This window comes from Hippocampus zosterae, chromosome 12 (genome assembly GCF_025434085.1).
Source record: "Hippocampus zosterae strain Florida chromosome 12, ASM2543408v3, whole genome shotgun sequence".
Lineage (NCBI taxonomy): Eukaryota > Metazoa > Chordata > Actinopteri > Syngnathiformes > Syngnathidae > Hippocampus > Hippocampus zosterae.
In genome coordinates, this window is record NC_067462.1 from 21,356,870 (window position 1) to 21,380,033 (window position 23,164).

Here is a 23,164-nt window from a genome sequence, read left to right on the forward strand (position 1 = left end):
GAATTAAAATTTTGGTTCACCTCAAATTTCCTCAAACTGAATAGCAATAAAACTGAACTCCTCCTCATTGGCACCAAATCCACCCTAAACAAAATAAACAATTTCTCCATTACCTTCGACAGCTCTTTCATCTCCCCCTCCCCTCAGGTCAAGAGTCTGGGTGTCATCCTTGATAGCACCCTCTCCTTCACTTCACTTATCAACCACATCACTCGTTCTGCATATTATCATCTTCGAAACATCCACCGGCTCCGCTCTTCTCTCACTCCTCAGTCCACTACTATACTTGTTCACACCCTCGTCACCTCACGACTCGATTATTGTAATTCCCTTCTGTTCGGTGTCCCTCAAAAAACCCTCCATAAGCTTCAGCTGGTCCAAAATTCAACCGCCCGCATTATCACACTCACACCATACACAAACCATATTACACCTGTCCTCCAACATCTCCACTGGCTCCCCATTTTACACCGCATTCAATATAAAATCCTGCTCCTCACATTCAAATCCATTCATAACCTAGCTCCTGCATACCTATCTGACCTCATCCATATTCCTACACCTGTGTGCTCTCTTCGTTCCTCATCCTCTGTCCTCCTCTCTGTCCCCCCTGCTCGCCTCGTCACCATGGGAAACAGAGCCTTCAGTCGCTCTGCTCCCTAGCTTTGGAACTCACTCACAGCTGACTTTCGTAATACAGACTCATTAACACATTTCAAATCCAGCCTCAAAACACATCTGTTTAGACAAGCCTATTCACTCGGACCATAAAGCCATTATTTTTATTTATTTATTTTTGTTGTAATTTTTCTCATCTTATTTGATGTTGTTTTTAACATTGTATTCGTGATTTTAACTGCTTGTTGTAAGGTGTCCTTGAGTTTCTAGAAAGGCGCCCACAAACAAACAAACAAACAAAAAATAGAAACTGTGCAGCCCTCATCCAAAGTGCTCCCTGTATTTTAACAATAAACCAGTTGTAAAGAAATCCTGTGGTTTTAATGTAACCTGTGACCCCCTTGACATTTGACTGACCTGATGCCACAAGTGAAGAGGCGGCTGTGTTCAACATTGTCCTTGAGCAGCTGCAAAGTGACACTGATGTTCTGGACGTGGCCGTCTGACAGCAGAAAAAGATTGCGAATGCCATTGGATGGAGGCAGAAGTGCAAGAGCTTGGAGAGGGCGCCAAAGCTCGGTGCTGCCCCCCACTGGTGAGATGGACTGATTGGAAAGAGCAAGAGAGAGCACACAGTACTGTACATTTTTCACTTTTTATGGCTTGTTAATTTACTTTGCTTCATAAGAGGCATTAAGTAGTCCCAATGTACAGTGTACAAGTGTACCTTTTGAGTGTAACACTTTGGTCCTAGTCACATGAAAGTCCGGTAATCATACGTCATCAGGACTGACCTGTATGAAGTTCTCAGCAGCTTGTCGAGCTTTGTGAAGAGGCTGTGCTGTCAGGAACGCTTGTGTGTAATCTGACAATACAACAAAAATACAATCGAACAAAAAAAAATATATAAGTCATTGCCATGTTCTTACAGCATTTGGCTCTGACTCTGGAGACCACGTGTGTCTGGTTTTATTGGAATTAACTGCAGCATTTGATACAGTGGATCACAGTATTCTTCTTACTCGTTTGCAGCATTTGGTGGGCATTGGCGGCAGTGCTCTTGAGTGGTTTAGGTCCTATCTAGCTGACAGGACCTTTTGTGTCAGCCTTGGCTGCTCTGAGTCACGCACTGCTCCCCTGTCATGTGGTGTTCCACAGGGCTCAATTCTGGGGCCTTTGCTGTTCTCGCTGTATCTGCTCCCATTGGGTTCCATCTTAAGGAAACATGGTATTCCCTTCCACTGCTATGCAGATGACTGCCAGATCTATGTCCCACTGAGCAAGAAAGACACCTTCTCATTAAGGCCACTCCTATCCTGTCTGGAAGAAATCAAAACCTGGATGGCACAAAATTTCTTGAAATTCAATGAAAGGAAGACAGAGGTGATATTGTTTGGTCCCAGTGGCCCTTGTACATTCCATCCTGTAGACTTGGGCCCCCTGTCTCCTTATCTGAAATCAACGGTCTCAAACTTGGGCCTTAAACTGGACAGTGATTTCAAACTCGATCGGCAAATTGGTGCCGTTGTTAAATCAAGCTTCTTTAACCTTAGACAGCTGGCCAAAATAAAACCTCTCCTCTCACATGAACACTTTGAGACAGTAATTCATGCCTTTGTCACATCCCGGCTGGATTACTGCAATGCCTTGTACTTTGGAGTCAGACAGTCCTCCATTAAGCGCCTTCAGCTGGTCCAGAATGCCGCTGCTCGCCTCTTGACTGGCACTCGTAAGAGGCAGCATATAACTCCCACTCTGGCATCCCTTCACTGGCTCCCCATTCATTTTAGAGTTATTTTCAAGATCCTCCTCTTTGTTTTCAAATCGCTGAATAATCTCGCGCCACCTTACCTCTCTGAGCTCATCCGCCCCTACACACCTGCCCGTCGCCTCAGGTCTGTGGACCAGTTTTTGTTAGAGGTACCAAGAGCTAAACTGAGGCTCATAGGGGATCGAGCCTTTTCTGTTGCGGGTCCCTCTCTCTGGAATGACCTCCCACTGAACATTCGGCAAGCCTCCTCGCTGCCCATCTTTAAAGCCCTCCTCAAAATTCACTTGTATTCTTTGGCGTTCGACTCAGCATGATTTGTCCTTGATTTTACTGCTTGGTGCTTGTCCACCGCCTTTATTACCGATTCGTCTTACTGTTTATTGTGTATGTTAAATCGCTCCATGTACAGCACTTTGTATGCAGCGATGGCTGTTCGGAAGTGCTCTATAAATACTGTTGACTTGACTTGACTTGACTTGGGCATACGTGGCTAAAAATTACAAAAATTACAGTACACACATGCTTAACAGTACACATACTGAAGAGTTTCCACTTTGCTGTAGCCACCGTTTTTCTTGCTCTCCTCAGTTTCCTTTCAGACAAAATGAGCTTTCTTACCATCAGCCACAAACAGAAGAATGGAGACCCTTTTCTCCTAATTTGAGATTTGTGGGGTCAAGTAGAGAGCCTTCACGCGTGTACCTACAAGTACCGGCGACCCTGTTAATCTCCCAAACCCACGGGGTAGACCAATCTCTACACCACGCACAGTACTGAATAATTGGGGTGGTAAAAGGATAAACCCTCGGCCCCAATTATGCCAAACTTCAAGATAGTCAGCTTCAATGCTGAAGGAATTTCATCATCAAAAGCCGAAATTCTCTCCAACCTCAAAGCTGACATATTATGCTTACAAGAGACCCACAAGGACTCAATACCACCTAAAGTCCCAGACATGCACCTAGTCGTCCACCATGCTAGCCCTGTTCATGGAAGTGCCATCTACACACAAGATCCATCGAACATCCTAAACAGCAGGGATCTCTCCGAAGAAGGGATGGAAATACTTGAAGTAGAAACGACACATATCACCATTGTGTCAGTTTACAAACCACCATTAACACCATTCATGTGGCCCAGAACCCTCAGCCAAAGAAACAAGGCCCTAGTTGCTATTGGTGATTTCAATAGCCATAACACCATCTGGGGCTATGCCCAAAATGATAATAATGGAGAGGTCATTGAAAAATGGGCATTAAGTAACAATCTGACAATCTTACATAATGCTAAAGAGGCTATAACCCTGATCTGGCATTTGTGTCCTCTAACATCTACACAAATTTTGAAAAATATGTCAACGACCCAATTCCCAGATCACAACATAGACCAATCACTTTGAATGTGAGGCCAGTAATCAGGCCTCTCGACTCCAAATCAACACCCAGATTTAACTTTAGAAAGGCAAAATGGGAAGACCTCACCCTTGAACTAGATTCAAGGATCTCCACCATTGCAGCGCGAGCAGAGAACTATGAACACTTCCAAAAGCTTGTCTGGGAGGTTTCCAGGAGATACATCCCAAGAGGATGTAGAAATACCTTCATTCCTTGCCTAACAGATCAAAGCAAGGAACTTTATGAGGATTATGTTCAAGCATATAATGCAGATCCATTTGATGAAAATCGAACTTGGTGAATTGTTAACAGCCTCTGTTGCAAATGGAAAATGTGAACGCAAGAAGCAAGAAGGCATGGAGCACTATAAAGAAATTGAATACAGAAAAGAACATCCGAACAAGAACAGCTGCCGTAACACCGGACGAAGTGCCAAACCAACTACTACTCAATGGAAAACCACCCGATAAAGAGCGAAGATACCTCAAAAAAATGAAATCAGCAGTGGACTGCATTATGCAAGAAAGTGATAAACTCTTCAATCCGTTCACCATGGAAGAACTCTTGGAAGCCATGAAATACCTCAAACCAGGCAAAGCAGCAGGACTCGATGGTATTACAACAGAAATAATTCAGCACTTTGGTACAAAGACCAGATCACGGATACTTGCTCTCTTCAACAACTGTGCAGCAAGTCTAAAGATCCCGAAGATATGGCGAAGAGCAAGAGTCGTGGCCCTGCTAAAACCTTGTAAAGACCCAGAGAATTAAAAAAAGCTATCGTCCTATTTCGCTCCTATGCATCCTCTACAAATTATATGAACGAATGATAATGGCCCGAATGCACCCTACAGTGGAACAACAACTATCGCCAGACCAGGCTGGATTTCGTCCAGGGCGATCATGCTGTAGCTAAATGTTGAACCTCACTCAGTACATCGAGTATGGTTTTGAGGCCAAGCAAATTACTGGTGCAGTTTTTGTAGACCTTACTGCTGCATACGACACAGTAAATCACAGAATCCTTCTCCTGAAACTTGCCAAAGCTGTTCATAATACAACGATTGTGAAAATCATACAGTCACTGCTTACAAACAGACGCTTCTTTGTAGAAATGGATGGCAAGAAAAGTAGATAACGAATACAAAAAAATGGTCTCCCACAAGGCTCTGTTCTGGCTCCAGTACTTTTTAACATCTACACAAATGACCAGCCAGAGTTTGTAAACATCCGAAGAATTATATATGCCGCTGATTTGTGTATTGCCACCCAATCGCGCTCATTTGAAACCACCGAAAGGAGACTATCAGCTGCTCTTCAATATCTAACAGAGTATTATAAACAACACCACTAACACCACCAGAAGAAGACTCAAGCCCCATACTGCGCGAAGAAGTGGAACTAGCCGTCAAGGAACTTAAAAAAGGAAAGTCTGCCGGAGCAGACAATATCCCTGCGGAACTAGTCCAAGCAGGAGGAGAGGCAATGATAACAGCACTCACAAAAATTTGCAACCATATATGGAGTACCGGAGTCTGGCCAACACCCTGGACTCAATCATTAATAATCACCTTGCCGAAAAAAGCTTGATCAGTCACCCAAGCAAAGTCCTGCTGAAGATCATTCTGCACAGACTGAAGCCCATAGCTGAGAACATCATAGCTGAGGAACAGGCTGGATTCAGAGCAGGACGCAGCACCACAGAACAGATTTTTAACTTAAGAATAATCTGCGAAAAACACCTACAGCACCAAAAAGACCTATACCACCTATTTATAGATTTCAAGAAGGCCTTTGACAGGGGATGGCACGCAGCCCTATGGACCACCATGCGCAAGTATAACATCGATGCCAACCTCGTCCGAATCATCGAAAACCTGTATGGCCTCAAGTGCTGTCCTCCTGAATGGAAGTATCGGCAATTGGTTTAAAACTACTGTCGGTGTGCGTCAGGGTTGCCTACTCTCACCCACCCTCTTCAATTTGTATCTAGAGAGGATCATGGAAGATGCCCTTGAACATCATGAAGGAACAATCTCCATCAGAGGGAGAAACATCACCAACCTCAGATTTGCTGATGACATAGATGGACTGGCAGGAACAGAAGATGCAGCTGCCTCATATGGCATGGAAATATCTGCCGAAAAAACAAAGCTGATGACCAACAACAATCAAGGCATCAATCTTGATATCCAAGTCAGTGGGAAAAAACTAGAAACTGTGCAGTCATTCAAATACTTAGGCTCTATTATCTCAGACGAGGGCTCGAGGCCAGAGATGTTGGCAAGAATTGCTCAAACATCAACAGCAATAGCAAAACTCCAAACCATCTGGAAAGATAAGAACATAGCTCTGTGCTCAAAGATCCACCCTCTACGCTCCCTTGTCATGTCAATCTTCCTATATGCATGTGAAACCTGGACACTAACAGCAGATCTCCAAAGAAAGATCCTTGCAATGGAGATGAGATGCTACAGGAAGATATTAAACATCCCTTACACCGATCATGTAACAAACGAGGAAGTTCAAAATAGGATACAACAAGCTATCGGGCACCATGACAACCTACTCACCATCGTAAAAAGACGGAAGTTACGGTGGTACGGCCATGTTACGAGATCATCAGGCCTTGCAAAGACGGTGCTACAAGGAACTGTACAAGGATCTCGCAAACGAGGAAGGCAGAAAAAGAGGTGGGAGGACAACATCAGAGAGTGGACCAACCTGGATTTCGGAAAGTCCCAGAGAGAGGCAGAAAACAGAGACGGTTGGAAAGAAACGGTGAAAGGGTCTTCACGGGCGCCCCAACGACCACAACCGAGGTCAAGGAATAGGTGAGAGGTGAGAGGTTTCTTTGTAGAAATGGATGGCAAGAAAAGTAGATACCGAACATAAAAAAATGGTCTCCCACAAGGCTCTGTTCTGGCTCCAGTACTTTTTAACATCTACACAAATGACCAGCCAGAGTTTGTAAACATCCGAAGATTTATATATGCCGATGATCTGTGTATTGCCACCCAATCGCGCTCATTTGAAACCACCGAAAGGAGACTATCAGCTGCTCTTCAACACCTGACAGAGTATTATAAACAAAACTCACTTAATGCCAATCCAGGAAAGACGCAGGTGTGAGCATTCCACCTAAATAACCACCAGGCAAATAGAAAATTAAGCATCCACTTGAATAATGAGAGACTTGAGCATGTTGACTATCCCGTCTATCTTGGAGTCACATTAGATCGAACGCTCTCCTTCGCAGAACATGTAAGGAAACTCAAGTCAAAAGTTGCCACAAGAAACAAACTCTTAGCTAAACTTCCTAACTCGAACTGGGGAACAGATCCTAAAACTCTGTGAACAACAGCTCTAGCACTATGCTACTCTACTGCTGAATATTGCTCAGCAGCATGGGCAAGATCATGTCATGCTCACAAAATAGATCCTGAGCTGAACAACACATGCTGAATAATTACTGGCTAAAACCAACACCACTGCCAGCACTCTACAGATTGGCGGGCATCGCACCACCACACATACGTAGAGACATTCATGCAAGGACACAAAAGCATAGTCAAGAAAATGACACAAGACACCCCCTCTATGGTCATAGTGACTCAATAAGAAGACTGAAGTCCAGAAAGAGCTTTATGACCGTCCAACGTTTAGATCCTGTGCAGTCAACAAACCACCCAAAAATGGAGAGAATGGGACAGCTCTGCACTAAATGGTGCAATCCAAAGCCCAAACGAACATCTTCCAAGTGGAACTGCCCTCTCAAGAAAGACCTGGGTGACATTAAATAGAATAAGAACCAGAGTAGGCAAGACTGGGAACAACACCTATAAATGGGGACTCTGACTCAGCAGTGAATGTCCGTGTGGCCACCCAATACAAACAATGGAGCACATTCTTCGGGATTGTGAACTGGGGCCCACCTGCACAGATCAAGACCTCTTAGACACTAGTGATGCTGCCAAGCAATGGATCCAGTACTGGCGCGACATATATGATGATGATTTGAGATTTGTTATCGTGTCTCATTGTGATTTATGCGTTTAATATGGCATGATTTTGAGAGTTTATTACGGTGCTATTAAGCAGAAAATCAATCAAGTTTGAGCTGTCCAGGACTGAGTCGAGAATAATAAATAGAAGAATGAATTACGTATTGTGCAGACCATCAATGTTTGTCGTCCATCATCAAAGGATACGACTTGTATATAAAAATTGCAGTACAATTTTGAGTTGTTTTTATTTTTATTGATCTCGGTCTTTCGGCAATCACAGAAGAGCTTTTGACAAAGGTTTTACATTTGCTAAGTTTCAATCCCACAATATTGTATGCATTTAGTTTTTTTTTTCAAGTTTTTGATATATTTTCTCTCTTCCCTATTGATAAAGTCACGTGGCTCTCTGCATAGTCAATTGACGATGAAAGGCAAAGTTTGTCTGCTCCAAGATACATTTACCCAGTTTTACTGTATCTGTTACATAATGAGATGCTGTTGCCGTGTCCATGCAACCATTTTCGATGTGCTGTGTCCTCATAAGAGTCTTGGTGAGCTAGAGCAAGCTAACTTTGGGCAAGAACTACACCCTGGACTGGTCACAAGCTCCAAGTCACATGATGTATGGAAAAAGAGCCATTATTACTAATATTGCAACTACGGTTTGGGTTTATTCAACCCATCATGCATGCTTTTCGAATTGGATGTTCAGAGCAGGGAATCAATACCAGGACATCGGAACTGTCAGGCAGACATGCTAAGTCACCATGGTGCTCTGTTGTTTTGTTGCTGATCAAAAATTCTAACATTATGCTTCTGACATGAGACTTTTTAACTAGCCAGCGCTAGCAACTTTAGCCAGCAAAGCTAACAGGGTTCAGCAATGAGGTCTGTTGGCTATATATATATAAAAAAAAAAAAAAAATCCTCATCTCACCCCTCGGGTGGTGTCCGTCCCTCATTTAGCTCGGGTCCTCTACCAGAGGCCAGGAAGCTTGAGGGTTCTGCGCAGTATCCTTGCTGTTCCCAGCACTGCACATTTCTGGACTGAGATGTCCGATGTTGTTCCCGGGATCTGTTGCAACCACTCATCTAGTTTGGGGGTCACTGCCCCGAGTGCTCCGACCACCACAGGCACGACTGTCACCTTTACCTTCCAGGCTCTCTCCAGCTCCTCTCTGAGCCCTTGGTATTTCTCGAGTTTCTCATGTTCCTTCTTCCTGATGTTCCCATCACTTGGGACCGCTACATCCACTACAACGGCTTTCCTCTGCCCTTTATCTATGATCACGATATCTGGTTGGTTCGCCATTACCATCTTGTCAGTCTGGATCTGGAAGTCCCACAGGATCTTCGCTCTGTCATTCTCCACCACCTTCGGAGGTGTTTCCCATTTTGACCTTGGGGTTTCCAGTCCATACTCCGCACAGATGTTTCGGTAGACTATGCCAGCCACCTGGTTATGGCGTTCCATGTAGGCTTTCCCTGCCAGCATCTTACACCCTGCAGTTATGTGTTGTATCGTCTCAGGTGCCTCTTTGCACAACCTACACCTTGGGTCTTGTCTGGTGTGGTATATCTGGGCCTCGATGGCTCTGGTGCTCAAGGCCTGTTCCTGAGCAGCCAGGATGAGTGCCTCTGTGCTGTCCTTCAGGCCAGTCCTCTCTAGCCACTGATAGGACTTCTTGAGATCAGCCACTTCAGTTATGGTCCGGTGGTACATCCCATGTAGGGGCTTGTCCTCCCATGATGGTCCCTCTTCCAGCGCCTCATCTTCTGTTCCCCATTGTCTGAGACATTCTCTGAGTACGTCATCCGTTGGAGCCTTCTCCTTGATGTATTCATGGAGCTTGGATGTTTCATCCTGGACAGTGGCTCTCACACTCACTAGTCCCCGGCCTCCTTCCTTTCGGCTTGCGTACAGTCTCAGGGTGTTGGATTTGGGATGGAACCCTCCATGCATGGTTAGGAGCTTTCGGGTCTTAAGGTCCGTGGTCTGAATCTCTTCCTTTGGCCACCTTATTATTCCTGCAGGGTATCTGATCACTGGCAGGGCATAGCTGTTTATTGCCCTGGTCTTATTCTTGCCATTGAGCTGGCTTCTTAGGACTTGCCTCACTCGCTGGAGGTATTTGGCCGTAGCCGCTTTCCTTGTTGCCAGTTCGAGGTTGCCATTGGCTTGTGGTATACCAAGGTACTTGTAGCTGTCCTCAATGTCTGCTATTGTTCCTTCAGGGAGTGAGACCCCATCAGTGCAGACTACCTTGCCTCTCTTAGTCACCATCCGACTACAATTCTCAAGCCCGAATGACATCCCGATGTCGCTGCTGTAGATCCTGGTTGTGTGGATCAGTGAATCTATGTCCCTTTCACTCTTAGCATACAGCTTTATGTCATCCATGTAGAGGAGGTGACTGATTGTAGCTCCATTTCTGAGGCGGTATCCATAGCCTGTCTTGGTGATTACTTGGCTTAGGGGGTTCAGTCCTATGCAGAACAGCAGTGGGGAGAGTGCATCACCTTGGTATATGCCACATTTGATGGACACTTGGGTAAGTGGCTTGCCATTGGCTTCAAGTGTGGTTTTCCACATTCTCATCGAGTTCGCAACGAAGGCTCTTAGGGTCCTGTTCACCTTATACAACTCCAAGCATTCAGTGATCCATGTATGTGGCATCGAGTCATAGGCTTTCTTGTAATCAATCCAGGCTGTGCACAGGTTGGTACGTCGGGACCTGCAGTCTTGTGCGACTGTTCTGTCAACCAGGAGCTGATGTTTGGCTCCTCTGGTATCTCTACCAATGCCCTTCTGCGCCTCGCTCATGTATTGATCCATGTGTCCACTTATCTTAGCCGCAATGATTCCTGACATGAGCTTCCATGTTGTGGAGAGACAGGTTATTGGCCGATAGTTGGATGGGGCTGCACCCTTCGAGGGCTCCTTCATGATCAGGATCGTTCGCCCTTCGGTTAGCCATTCTGGGTGAGTCCCATCCCTCAGCAGATGGTTCATTTGTACTGCTAGGCGCTCATGGAGTGCTGTGAGTTTCTTTAGCCAGTAGGTGTGGACCATGTCCGGGCCTGGTGCTGTCCAGTTCTTCATATCTGAGACTCGTTCCTGTATGTCTGCCACTGTTATGGTAACTGGGTTCTGTTCAGGGAGGTTGCTGTGCTCCTCTCTCAGGGTCACCAGCCATTGTGCACTGCTGTTATGTGCAACCTCCTTCTCCCATATGCCTTTCCAGTACCTTTCAGTTTCCAGTCTTGGTGGGTCAGCTCTGTTGTTAGGACCCTGCCACTGAGCGTACACTTTCGCAGGTTGTGTTGCGAACAGCCTGTTTATTCGTCTGGCCTCATTCTCTTTCGTGTACCGCTTTAGGCGACTGGACAAGGCTTGCAGCCTTTGTTTGGCAGTTTCGAGTGCTTCAGGTATGGTCATCTGGATGTACTTCTTGAGTATCGGCCTTTTCATCACACCTCTCTGGGCCTCCGTCAATTGACTCACATCTTTCCGGGCCGCCTTGATCTTAGCCTCCAACCGTCTTTTCCATGGTGGGTAACGTATCTCATGGCTTCCATGGTTGCTCTTATAGCCAAGCATCTCAAGGATCACTGATGCTGAAGCGTATATCAGCTCATTGGTTTCCGTGATCGTTACGGTAGGGATCGTCCTCAGTGCTGCATTCACACTTTCCATGAGACTTTCAGGTGGTACTTCACATAGCCGTTGTAATCGGTTTCTAGGTTGCCCAGCTTTCATTCTCGCCATGATCTTAGCTTTCAGGTCAGTTGCTGCCTCGCTCAGCATTTCATTCATTGGGGCTGGCCTCCCAATCTCATCATCTGCATTCATTGGGGCTTGCCTCCCAATCTCTGGTATGACCTCCTCCTCTGGTCTGGCAGCCTGGGGCCCTTCACCATGGAACCTGCGTTGTACCTCATCAATCTCAAGTTGTGACAGCAGTTGCCGTTTGTGGATGTTGGAACACTGAGTTACTAGTTGTTTCGTCGTCAACCGTGACTGTGGGTTACGAAGTAACCATTCAGCCCACATTCTCTGCATGTAACCCCTCTGACTAGGGTTGCTTGAGTAGTAGCATTCCAACAGAGCCATGTTATCGCATCTCATCACGGTGCTCTGGTTCCCCAGCACCTGACGCAGACCTTGTTTGGCCGGGCGACGTCTGAGCCGGCATGTCATTCATTTCATTGTCTCTCATCATTGTATGAGGTAGGCATTAGCGTGAAGGATCTTGCCCAAGGACCCACACTAGATGGTGTTATGTGCTCATTTTGCCCCAAGCCCGTCTCCCGTATGCCAAACCGATGCCTTACCAACTGAGCTATCCAGCCGCTTATATATATATATATATATATATATATATATATATATATATATATATATATATATATATATATATATATATATATATATATATATATATATAGATATAGATATATTTATATATACACACACATACACACACACACACGTCGACTTCACAGTGCAGAGGTATCGGGTTCAATTCCAGCCTCCCCGTGTGGAGTTTGCATGTTCATGGCAGGCTGATTGATCACTCTAAATTGTCCCTAGGTGTGAGGGCGTGCATGGTTGTTGGTCTCTTTGTGCCATTTGATTGGCTGGCTACCAATTTGGGGTGTCCCCCGCCTACTGCCCAAAGACAGTTGGGATAGACTCCAGCACCCCCGCGACCCTAGTGAGGATGAAGCGGTTCGGAAGATGAATGAATGAATGAAATATATAGACACACACACACACACACATTTTGTGCGTAAATGAATAATTCTTTTGTCCAAACAAGTGAGGTTTGAGACATTGCCGTAGCACACACATTTGGAATCACTACTCTGTCTACCTCAGGAGTGTCAAACAAATTTTTGTCCAGGGCCACATTGTAGGACCGTTCTCACTGTGAAACCATGTATAGAAGTCAATAATAATCGTTCATTTAACTATTTAAGTTTGTGTAATGAGGGGTTTGGTGACAAGAAAAAGGAATGTCTTAGTTCTTTATTCCAGATGAGAATTTGTAATTTTGGTTCGGATTTTGGCAAGCATCATGGAAGTTGACATGTTTTAACTGCTTTTGTGGGCCACACAAAATGATGTGTCGGACCAGATTTTGCCCTTGAAGTTGACGTCAGTGATCTATATCATTTTCCAGGCTATTGTTGTTTTTTGCCGTCTTATCTGCAAGCTACGATAGCATTCATCTTGATTTATGTTACATTATTTGGGGTCACTTTGATACAGTGCATGCCATTTTTAAAAGGTATACTGCTTCTGTGTTAGCAACAACAAATCGGTGATGAGAAAGTAACTTCCACGAAACACAGCCAAATACATAAAAAACATGAAAATAAAAACAACAGACATGCGTACACGCAGAGTGGTGATTGGTGAAATTAAAACAAAATGGGATGTCTGTGGGACGGAATGGTACACAGCACTGTTTTATTTTTTTCTGTATTTGGCTACGTGTCAGGTATGTAGCACAGATGTGTGATGCATTACTGGTGAATTCATTCTGAACCCCGTTTGGCTGTCACTGACGATTCGGATGGACTGACGAGCGGACTGACGATGCCTGCCTCTGCTTAATGGCAATAACTAAGGGGAATAGTCTCTCTTTTTCACACGCACGCATGCACGCACACGCACACGCAGACACACACACGAATTGGCACTGACCTGTGCCAAACAAGATGATGTTGATTTTAAGGTCACCCTTTAGGGTTTTGATGGCGTGCCGGGCAATCCTCTGGGCCCAGAGTAAAGGCTCTCCATGCATGGACTCAGACGTGTCCAGCAAAATGACCACTTCATTGGATCCAGAAGTGGGTTTGATGTCAAAGTTAGGGTAGAAAACTAACATGCAGGCCTGCGGGATTGACAATTAGGTTATTAAAAAAAAAAGAATTCCTGGAGTGAAGCAGCAGATCAAGGCTGACAGATAGACGCCAAACTGTCAGACCTGGCTGTCCTTGTCAGGGTGTTCCTCCACCCACATCCTGGGTAGATGTACCTCCGACAGAGTGACTGACAGCTGGAATCCTTCTGGAGTCATGACCTGCCCTGGCAGCACACTCACAACTGCCTTGCAGTCGGTCCTCTGTAGGATAACATTCACAATACATTTAATGTATTAATAACGTGATCACAGAGAGCAAAATGATCACTGCTGTCACAGCATTTTGACGATATGTGATGTTGAAAGGCATCTGTGTGAGCTCTTGAAACACTGCAGATCACACGGTTTTATAGGAAATATGAAAATATGAAAACTGTCCTGAAAGGTATAAAACAAAAACTGTGCATTTTTAATGAAGCTGCAGATTAAAAATACATGAAAAGGAGTTTGTTCCAATCCAAGAAAAGGCATGAAGGGACTAACATGGGACCAACCTTCATCTTAACTTTGTGCGTAATGCATTGCAGGTTGGTGATGTCATATGGCATCTCAATGGACATGTCCAGGCTGAACTCTCTGAAGGGGACCAATTAATTTGTTAGCACACTTACATAATAAGTGCACAATATACAAGCCACATTTTTTTTGATGCACCACCGTCACATGCCAAAACAGCTGCTATTTAACAGCCAATCGGAAACTTGAGAAAGACAGCGATTTCCAGATCACATAGCACAACGAAGAATCAAAGTACTACATAGGACTGAAACATGGTAGCATTTCACTTTTCCACATTTTGTTATGTCATTTTTCCCCCTCATACTTATACACACAATACCCTATAATGACAACATGAAAAACGTTTTCGGTGGGAGCAGGGGATTTTCAAAGTTTTTAAAAATTTAAAAAACTAAAACATATCTGTGTAAGGATTCGCAGTCTTTGCTCAACACTTTGATGCACCTTTGGCGGTAATTACACAAATCTGGCACACCTAATCAGTGGGCAATTAACGCCCATTCCTCCTGGCAGCACCTCTCAAGCTCCATTAGGTTGGATGGGTAGCATCACTGCAAAGCCATTATCAGATTTATCGGGAGTTATTTGATCAGATTCAATTCTGGGCTCTGGTTGGGCCACTCAAGGACCTTCACAGCATTGCCCTGAAGCAAGTAAGCTTCATTTAAAAGCCACCTACAGATAATGTTAAAAACAAAATGGAAAACCAAGGATGTCATGAACAACAAATCACTACTATGTATAGCTCCCTATTACTCAGGGACGTGAGGTCAGGTGGGGCATGCGAGGCACTCGTGCATCCCCCTGCTGGACGTTCTCTGCACGTGAAGAGCAGAACAAATAAAACATACTTTATGGACTGTGCTTTTGTCAGGTGGAGAGGTGACATGACAAAAGAGAAAAAGAACTGTATGGTCGAAAAGATCACTTGTTACGTAAAGGCACCATGTCTTATGATGTAATGGTATAAGGTTAAATGAAATGAATTCCGGGAGGCCCGGTGGTTGACTTGTGAGCGAATTGGCCTCACGGAACAGCGGTGCAGGGTTTGCATGTTCTCCCTCTGCCTGCGTGGGTTTTCTGTACTCCGGTTTCCTCTCACATTGCAAAAACATGTACCTGGGTGTGGGTGTGAGCACGGATGGTTGTTCAGCTATGTGTGCCGTACTATTGGCTGGCAACCAGTCCAGGGTGTCCCCTGCCTACTGCCCAGAGACAGCTGGGAAAGGCTTCAGCACCCACCGCAACACTTGTGAGGATAAAACGGATCTGAAAATGGATGGATGGATGGATGAATTGAATTCCATGACAAATGGCTTAACGGTTGGCATGAATGTTTGCAATTCTAAAAATTCAAACAACAGATTTCCCCATCTTTGATTTAGGCCCTTCTAAATTTGGTTTCACCACTAAATTTATTCATTCATTCATCTTCCAAACCGCTTTATCCTCACTAGGGTCGCAGGGCAGCTGGAGCCTATCCCATCTGTCTTCGGGCAGTAGGCCGGGGACACCCCAAATTGGTTGCCATCCAATCGCAGGGCACACAGAGACAAACAACAATGCACGCCCTCACTCACACCTAGAGACAATTTAGAGTGATCAATCACCTGCCATGCATGGTTTTGGAATGTGGGAGGAAACCGGAGTACCCGGAGAAAACCCACGCAGGGCCGGGGAGAACATGCAAACTCCACACAGGCACACAGGGAGCTGCAATTGAACCTCTGCACTGTGAGGTCGACGTGCTAACCACTGGACTACCGGGCCGCCCACTGAATTTAGACTTTAACAAAATAAATGGAATTAGCCAGTGCATTAACAATATAATTTTAGGTTTAGCTACCAAAGGCAAACAGAGAGAACCACAGTAAACATCCACATTAGAATGACAATTTCAGAGTTAGAAAACAGCGTGATCAGATTGATTTCTTATTTCTCCTAAAGGTTGTTTAATAGAGAAAGCCAAACTGTTACTGGCACTCAAGGATTAAGGCAGTGAGTACCAGAGATGTGTTCCTCGAGCCGGTCCTGTGGACCGGCTCGAGGACCGAGGGGGGGTCCTTGGTCCTTGGCCTCTGAGTCAAGTCCTTGGCCTTGGAGTGCCGGTCCTCTGACACAATGAGGGATTCGAGCCTCAAATCGCTTGTCTAAGGACCACAAAAATCATGAAGGAATCTAATAAATTACATCCAAGGAAACCCATATTGATGGATTAACTTTGGCGCTTTAAGAGGGGCGGGTCTGCCACTGACAGGTACACAGTTAACGCAACGTATAAAGAGCGGCATCACAGTTAGTTTCAATCACGGTTTGTTGCGTTCGCGATCGGCAGTTCAAATAGCGTGTAAAGCCTTTCTGTAACAGTGATGTATTTTATTTATTTATTTTTGCACAGTCGTCACGTTTGTGCGGTTGCGCTCGAATGTTTGTTTGAACCAAGTAATTTGCGTTACAGCTGGGGTCAATAATGTCGGCAGTTCACTTCTGGGTTTGGCCGTTGGGATTTGGAGTCCTTTTGCTCGATTCCAGTTATGTTAGCTGAATGCTTTCTCATGTTTGAAATAATGAATATTAATGATGCATAGTGCGGCCCGGTAGCCCAGTGGTTAGCACGTCGGCTTCACAGTGCAGAGGTACTGGGTTCGATTCCAGCTCCGGCCGGCCTCCCTGTGTGGAGTTTGCATGTTCTCCCCGGGCCTGCGTGGGTTTTCTCCGGGTGCTCCGGTTTCCTCCCACATTCCAAAAAAACATGCATGGCAGGCTGATTGAGCACTCTAAATTGTCCCTAGGTGTGAGTGTGAGCGTGGATGGTTGTTCGTCTCTGTGTGCCCTGCGATTGGCTGGCAACCGATTCAGGGTGTCCCCCGCCTACTGCCCGAAGACAGCTGGGATAGGCTCCAGCACCCCCCGCGACCCTAGTGAGGATCAAGCGGCTCGGAAGATGAATGAATGAATGAATGATGCATAGTTTAAAATCATGGTTGATTTAATTATTTATTATTATTGTTGTTAAGTTGAAGGTATTAATTAATGTTGTATTAGTGGTAGTGGTAATAATAGTAGTACTCAGAGAATGGTTAGAGATTCAGCCATCTCGTTACCTCTGCGTCCCGCGTCCTCAATGCATAATTTTCCCACGGGACGCAGAGTTCCAAACAATGTGTGTTTTTGGGACGCAAGAAAATTTCTCAGTCAAAACAAACAAACAAACAAAAAACTACGGCAAGGCTGAGGATTTCACAGTAACAATCGTTACCGGTTCGTGTGTCGTTTCCGTGGCGTCATTTTCACGGTACCGAAAAATAGTTTAATTATAAAAGTCACTGCACTTGAATTGACTGTGTGATCCACGCGATTTACTGCGCCTGTATGTGTGTTTGCGTTATGATGTGGTGTGTGAGTGTGTTTCTTCTAATTTACTTTCGTTTTGTTTTGTTTTCAGTGCTGGGGGGGACACAACAGTTGACGTTATGTGTGCATGCGGGTTGTTATTTTAGTCCGCAAACTGAGGAATCGCGCGGATGAAAGTTTGAGATGGCGGCGAAAAAAACTCACAAAGGTCTACTAATTACGACATTTGAGAAATGGGAATGCCAGTCTCATTTTTCGTATGAATCGTCTAAAGGGCGTATCACTAAACTCACCTGTGACGTATGCACAGAACGCGAGAGCGAAATACGACGCGAGGCACGATTACGAGGCAAATTGGTCATTAGATTTTTAGGCTAATCGCTGTGAAAAATATTATGAAACAGTATTGGTTATTCTATAATTTACTGGTTGTAGCATGGTAACTTTATGAATAAAACATTTGTCACAAGGTGTAGTAATGCTAATGTTAACTGTTGGTAGAACTAATGATGACGTGTGTTAAATTATTTCGTCAAATTGATCGTAGATTACACATGCATCATCTTGGGAAGAGCATGTCAAGCCACATCAATACTTTCTTGTATTAATGATTACCAGTCAATTAATATTTGCAGTGTGAGATTGGAAAAAAATACTCTAATGATGCCACATGAGTACACTAGTTTTTGATCCATTTATTTTTTGGAATAAACCTGGAGTACACAGCTGCTGATGTAATGTTCATTGTTAATACATAGTTTTCAAACATTGACCCTTGATACACTATACTTTTGAGTTTCGGAATTCTTGATTATCAATATCAGTCAAAATAGAAAAATGGGTTCCCATGATGAACGTTTTCGGAACCCAACATTTGTTGTCGTGGTTTCCCATTGGGTAATCCGACGGAACCGAAAAACGGTTACCATGAATTTCCGAAATCCTCAGGCTTGCTCCTGAATTATTACAATTTTTGCAGGATTTGTTTATCATTGTATGTATATGTTGTTGTTTGTGTTATCATATTCAATTGAATAAGTAGACCCTTTCAGAATTAAAAATTTGGCACTCTCAATGCATAATGGGACTCATGCTTTTCTGATCAGCAAGTCCCTGGGACTCGCTGCCGGTAAACTGTAAAATTATCACAGAGATTACCACTTTTTCTGCAGTCAGTGATTGAGTTTTATGCAAAGTCATTTCTCAACTTGTGTTCCGTGCCATGTCATGCTTATTGAGTGTTGATTTACTTCATATTAAGAAACTACTGCACTAAAACATTAATTCATAAATGTATACCATATGATTTTTTCCCCTCAGTATAAATAACACGTTCCCTGACTGTTCTACTCTTTGAATAAAAACACTTCATTCAAGCGTTAGGGAGTGCAAAGGGTTATGATAGAGGGGTGTTGCAAATCATGAAGACCTGCCAAGTGGTATGATAGCATTGTTTTATACATGTCCTCGGCTAGGCCTCAGTTTCAAAATCAGTACTTGGTCCTTGGCCTTGGAGGCAAGTCCTTGGCCTTGCCCCGGAGTCAAGTCCCTGGCCTTGGCCTTGGCCTCGGGTTGCCGGTCCTTGGACACAACACTGGTGAGTACCCGATGTGTCCTTTTCTGTTACCGGCTTGAGAAACCGTTGTCTCCTTTTGTTTGTTTGTTTGTTTATTGAACATAAAACATATACAGTAATAGTTTCACAGAAAATAAGGTAGATAAAAAAGTAAAAAGAAAGAAATTAGTATTCATTCAACAGTTATGTTCAAGGGAGTAGGATGAAGTAAAAAACTTATCTAGTCCTACCCCGTTATGTGTTTATATCTACTAAATCATTTTTATATCAATCAGAAAAGAAAAAAGTAAGAAGAAGTCTCCATTAAGGCTCATACTTTACCCTCTTTCTTCTTTCTACATACATTCTTGCTGCTGGAGGCTGTAAATTTCCCCAGTGTGGGACGGATAAAGGATATCTTACTTACTTAACCGTGATATTTTTACAACTTTTGGTTTGTATCGGGATTATATACATCCACACCCTGCCACTCTTGTGTCAATTTTCTCTTGTTTTCATAATGGATATTTCAGTACCTTTCTCTATTTATCAACTTAATTCTGATTTATCATTATATTTAATGTTTAGAATTTATCATTTTAACTCTGATTGATGTAGGTTGTTTGTACTATTTTTTTTAATTTGTTTTTGAACTCAGCAAGCGATTTACTCATTTTCAGGTCCGTTTCGAGATTATTCCACAGATTAACACCTTTGCTAAATGCACTTCTTTGCTTCTTTGTTTGTTCTTGTTTTGAGTTTTTTGAATAAGTTGGTACCTCTTAATTCATAGTTGCTTTCTCGAATTTCGAAAAACTTCTGAATATTTTGGCAGAGCAGGTTATTGTGTGCTTTGTACATTAATTGGGCGATTTTAAAGTCAACCAGGTCATAAAATTTCATCGTATTTAATTTGATAAATAGTGGATTTGTGGGTTCCGTATATTTTGATCTATTAATAATTCAAATTGCTTTTTTTTGTAGTTTGAGAATAGGGAGTGTGTTTGTTTTGCAGGCATTTCCCCATGTTTCCACACAGTAGGTCATATATGGTAATAATAATGAAGTGTATAATGTGTACAAAGATCTCTTATTTAGCACTTCCTTGGTTTTGTAGAGGATCCCTACGGTCTTGGCTATTTTTCTTTTTACGTTATCGATATGTGGTTTCCAACATAGTTTTGAGTCTATTACTAATCCGAGAAACTTGGTTTCATACGCTCTTTCTATTTCAATTGAGTTTACCATAATTTTAGCTTGGTGTTTGATTGGTCTTGTGCCAAAAATAATTAACTTCGATTTTTTTAGGTTACGTGACAATTTATTTCTGTCGAACCAGTTTTTTAATTTGTTTAATTCGTTCTCTGACTAAGTATACAGTACTGTGGCAAAGGGCAATGGGAGGTTTTACCAATTTGAAATGGAGAGCCGGTCAGGGCTTATTTTAGTCCCTGGGGTCAGCGAGATTTAACACTTTCCGTTGATTTTCTTTTTCAACACATTGCAACGCACCGCAAGCCTCCAGTAACACGTATCCACGCATACATTCGTTGTTGACTTGGGCAGTTGGCACGTAAACTTACACAAGAGATGTTGCCATTTGTCTTTCGAATGCCAATAAACGTGTATTATCACAATGTGACTGCACGTGCTGATGTTAAGGGTCTAAAATATTTAATTAATACATGGCATATTTAGTCACTCTTACGGCCAGAAAAGTCACTCCAAGTGCACGCTGGAGACCAGAATGTACAGTGCTGCTGCTAGCATGTGGCAATGCTGTATGAAACCCATCGACCAGGGGTGCCCAATATGTCGATCGCGATTGACCGGTCGGTCGCAAGTCCCAAGTCGGTCGCGAGGGGTGTTGAAGGGAAAAAAACTAAACAAACCAAAAAAAAACCCCATTTGTGTGTCAGTGTGCACGTTATGAATATATTTTTGTGTTAGTGGACACTGCACCTTGATCATCTCCATCAGTCTCACTTTCACAAAAAGTTCATCCATCCATCCATTTTCCGAACCGCTTAATCCTCACTAGGGTCGCGGAGGGTGCTGGAGCCTATCCCAGCCGTCTTCGGGCAGTAGGCGGGGGACACCCTGAACTGGTTGCCAGCCAATCGCAGGGCACACAGAGACGAACTACCATGCGCGCTCACACTCACACCTAGGGAGAATGTTTTTAGTGTCATCATCATTGTCATTAGTGTAGTAGTGTCATTCAATCAGTCTGTCATGCATGTTTTTGGAACGTGGGAGGAAACCAGAGCACCCAGAGAAAACCCACGCAGGCCCGGGGAGAACATGTAAACTCCACACAGAGAGAGCGCAGCTGGAATTGAACCCGGTACCTCTGCACTATGAAGTCGACGTGCTCACCACTGGACTACTGTGCCGCCACTTTCACAAAAAGTATTAAATAAAATAAAATTAAATTAAAAAGCAGGTCACCTTTAACCTACGGTGATGTGTGACCTGCATCATCGGAAGTTGTTAGCTATCAGCAGTCTGCAATTTTTTTAATCCCCCCCCCCAAGATGGCGCCCGGGTAGATAGCTGTCGGCAAGTGCTCTTCAAGAGCCTTGCGTTTTTTTGTTGTTTTTGTCTTTTGTTTTGTCACATCGTTTTGCTGTTACGTCGTGTGGACCTGATCTGGACTATTTTCAGCATTTTTGGCCACGACATTCGTCAAAGAATAATAATTTATTTTTTCGTTTTTTTTTCTTCTACAACTTCTACTTTCATGCAAACCTTGTACTTGCTGCATCATCTGTTACACACACTTTGTCCACGGTCACCTATTGAAAACACAAATACATCTGAGTTAGACTAAATCTGGCTTTCTTTCCACTTTATTGAGCCGAAAAAAAATATTTTAAAAAATGCACAATTTTCTATTTTAATTCAAACCAGGCCTGTGTTACCTGTGTAATCTGGTTGAGCGCTGCACTTTTCTGCCACGGTGCAACACTACTAGGCAGGGTGAAGAAAACACTCCCGTCCTTGATGATGAGCTCTGACACAAAGGTCACTTTAAGGAGCACGCTGGCACCAGTTGGCAGGTTGCCCACGCTGATGGTGAAAATGTCCTGCAAGGAATGGTGTAGAGGCCACATTAGAGGTGATACTAAGTTTATTGCCTATTTGTGAGTGTGGATGTGTGTGAGTGTGGACGGGTGTGTGCATGTGTGGAGTGCTTACTGGGACATCCTGGTCCATGAGGTAGGCTCCATGGCCCTTCTCTATTGCCCGTTTGTACTGCTTACGAGCTCGTTCTTTCTTCTTCACCTGACATGAAGGACATGCATGTTAATTAGTGTTGAAATCATCAGACAACAAGGCTGCATTGGCAAGCTACTGTGTCAACGAGGCTTCAATTCCAGATCATTGCCTATATCTGATTCATTTAACTCTCCATTCTGTTCTCTTCATAGTTTAAAGTCTTAAATCGATAAGATGTTCATCAAAAATATGTCAAATGTGTGTTCTGTGTGTTTTGCTCTTATTTGGGCTTTTGGTGACCTTTTTGTCATACTTTTTCAAAAGATAAGACTCTCACACAAAACAGCAGTACGCCACTCAAGAGTTTAGTTTAGGATTAAATCTGTGCTGCTGTTTTATCTATTTTATTTTTTGGGGCTGAGGGGGTTATTCAGTCACACATTTCAAAAGAAGGATCAGTCTCAACATGTGGTTTTGAGGAGACCAATATGAGCAGAGAAGAAAAATATATACCAAAAGTTAGGTGAAATATGAGAAAAAAACTCTGGTTTTACCATACAGTGCTATAAAATAGTATTTGCCCTCTTCCTGATTTCTGTGTTATTTGCATGTTTATCATATACAAAGATTTCAGTTCATCAAACCAATTTGAATATCACAGAGACTACCAAAGTGCCAATCTCATTTATTAAGGCACAAAAAAATTACAAAACTACCTGTCTCTCTGTGAAAAAAGTAATTATTAAATTATAAAGTAACTGTGACCAACAACAGCTTGGGAAAGCTGAGTT

General features: G+C 43.6%; 1 protein-coding gene across 1 annotated transcript in view; it reads right to left on the minus strand.

Moving 5' to 3' along the window:
* The window catches only part of parp4 (poly (ADP-ribose) polymerase family, member 4), a 106,416-nt gene that overhangs the window by 44,265 nt on the left and 38,987 nt on the right, over positions 1-23,164 (minus strand). Inside the window, 8 exon segments of the mRNA XM_052081954.1 lie at positions 1,036-1,223; positions 1,413-1,483; positions 13,504-13,693; positions 13,787-13,924; positions 14,218-14,299; positions 21,903-21,949; positions 22,076-22,240; positions 22,353-22,439. Of these exon segments, the coding sequence (XP_051937914.1) occupies positions 1,036-1,223; positions 1,413-1,483; positions 13,504-13,693; positions 13,787-13,924; positions 14,218-14,299; positions 21,903-21,949; positions 22,076-22,240; positions 22,353-22,439 (968 nt within the window).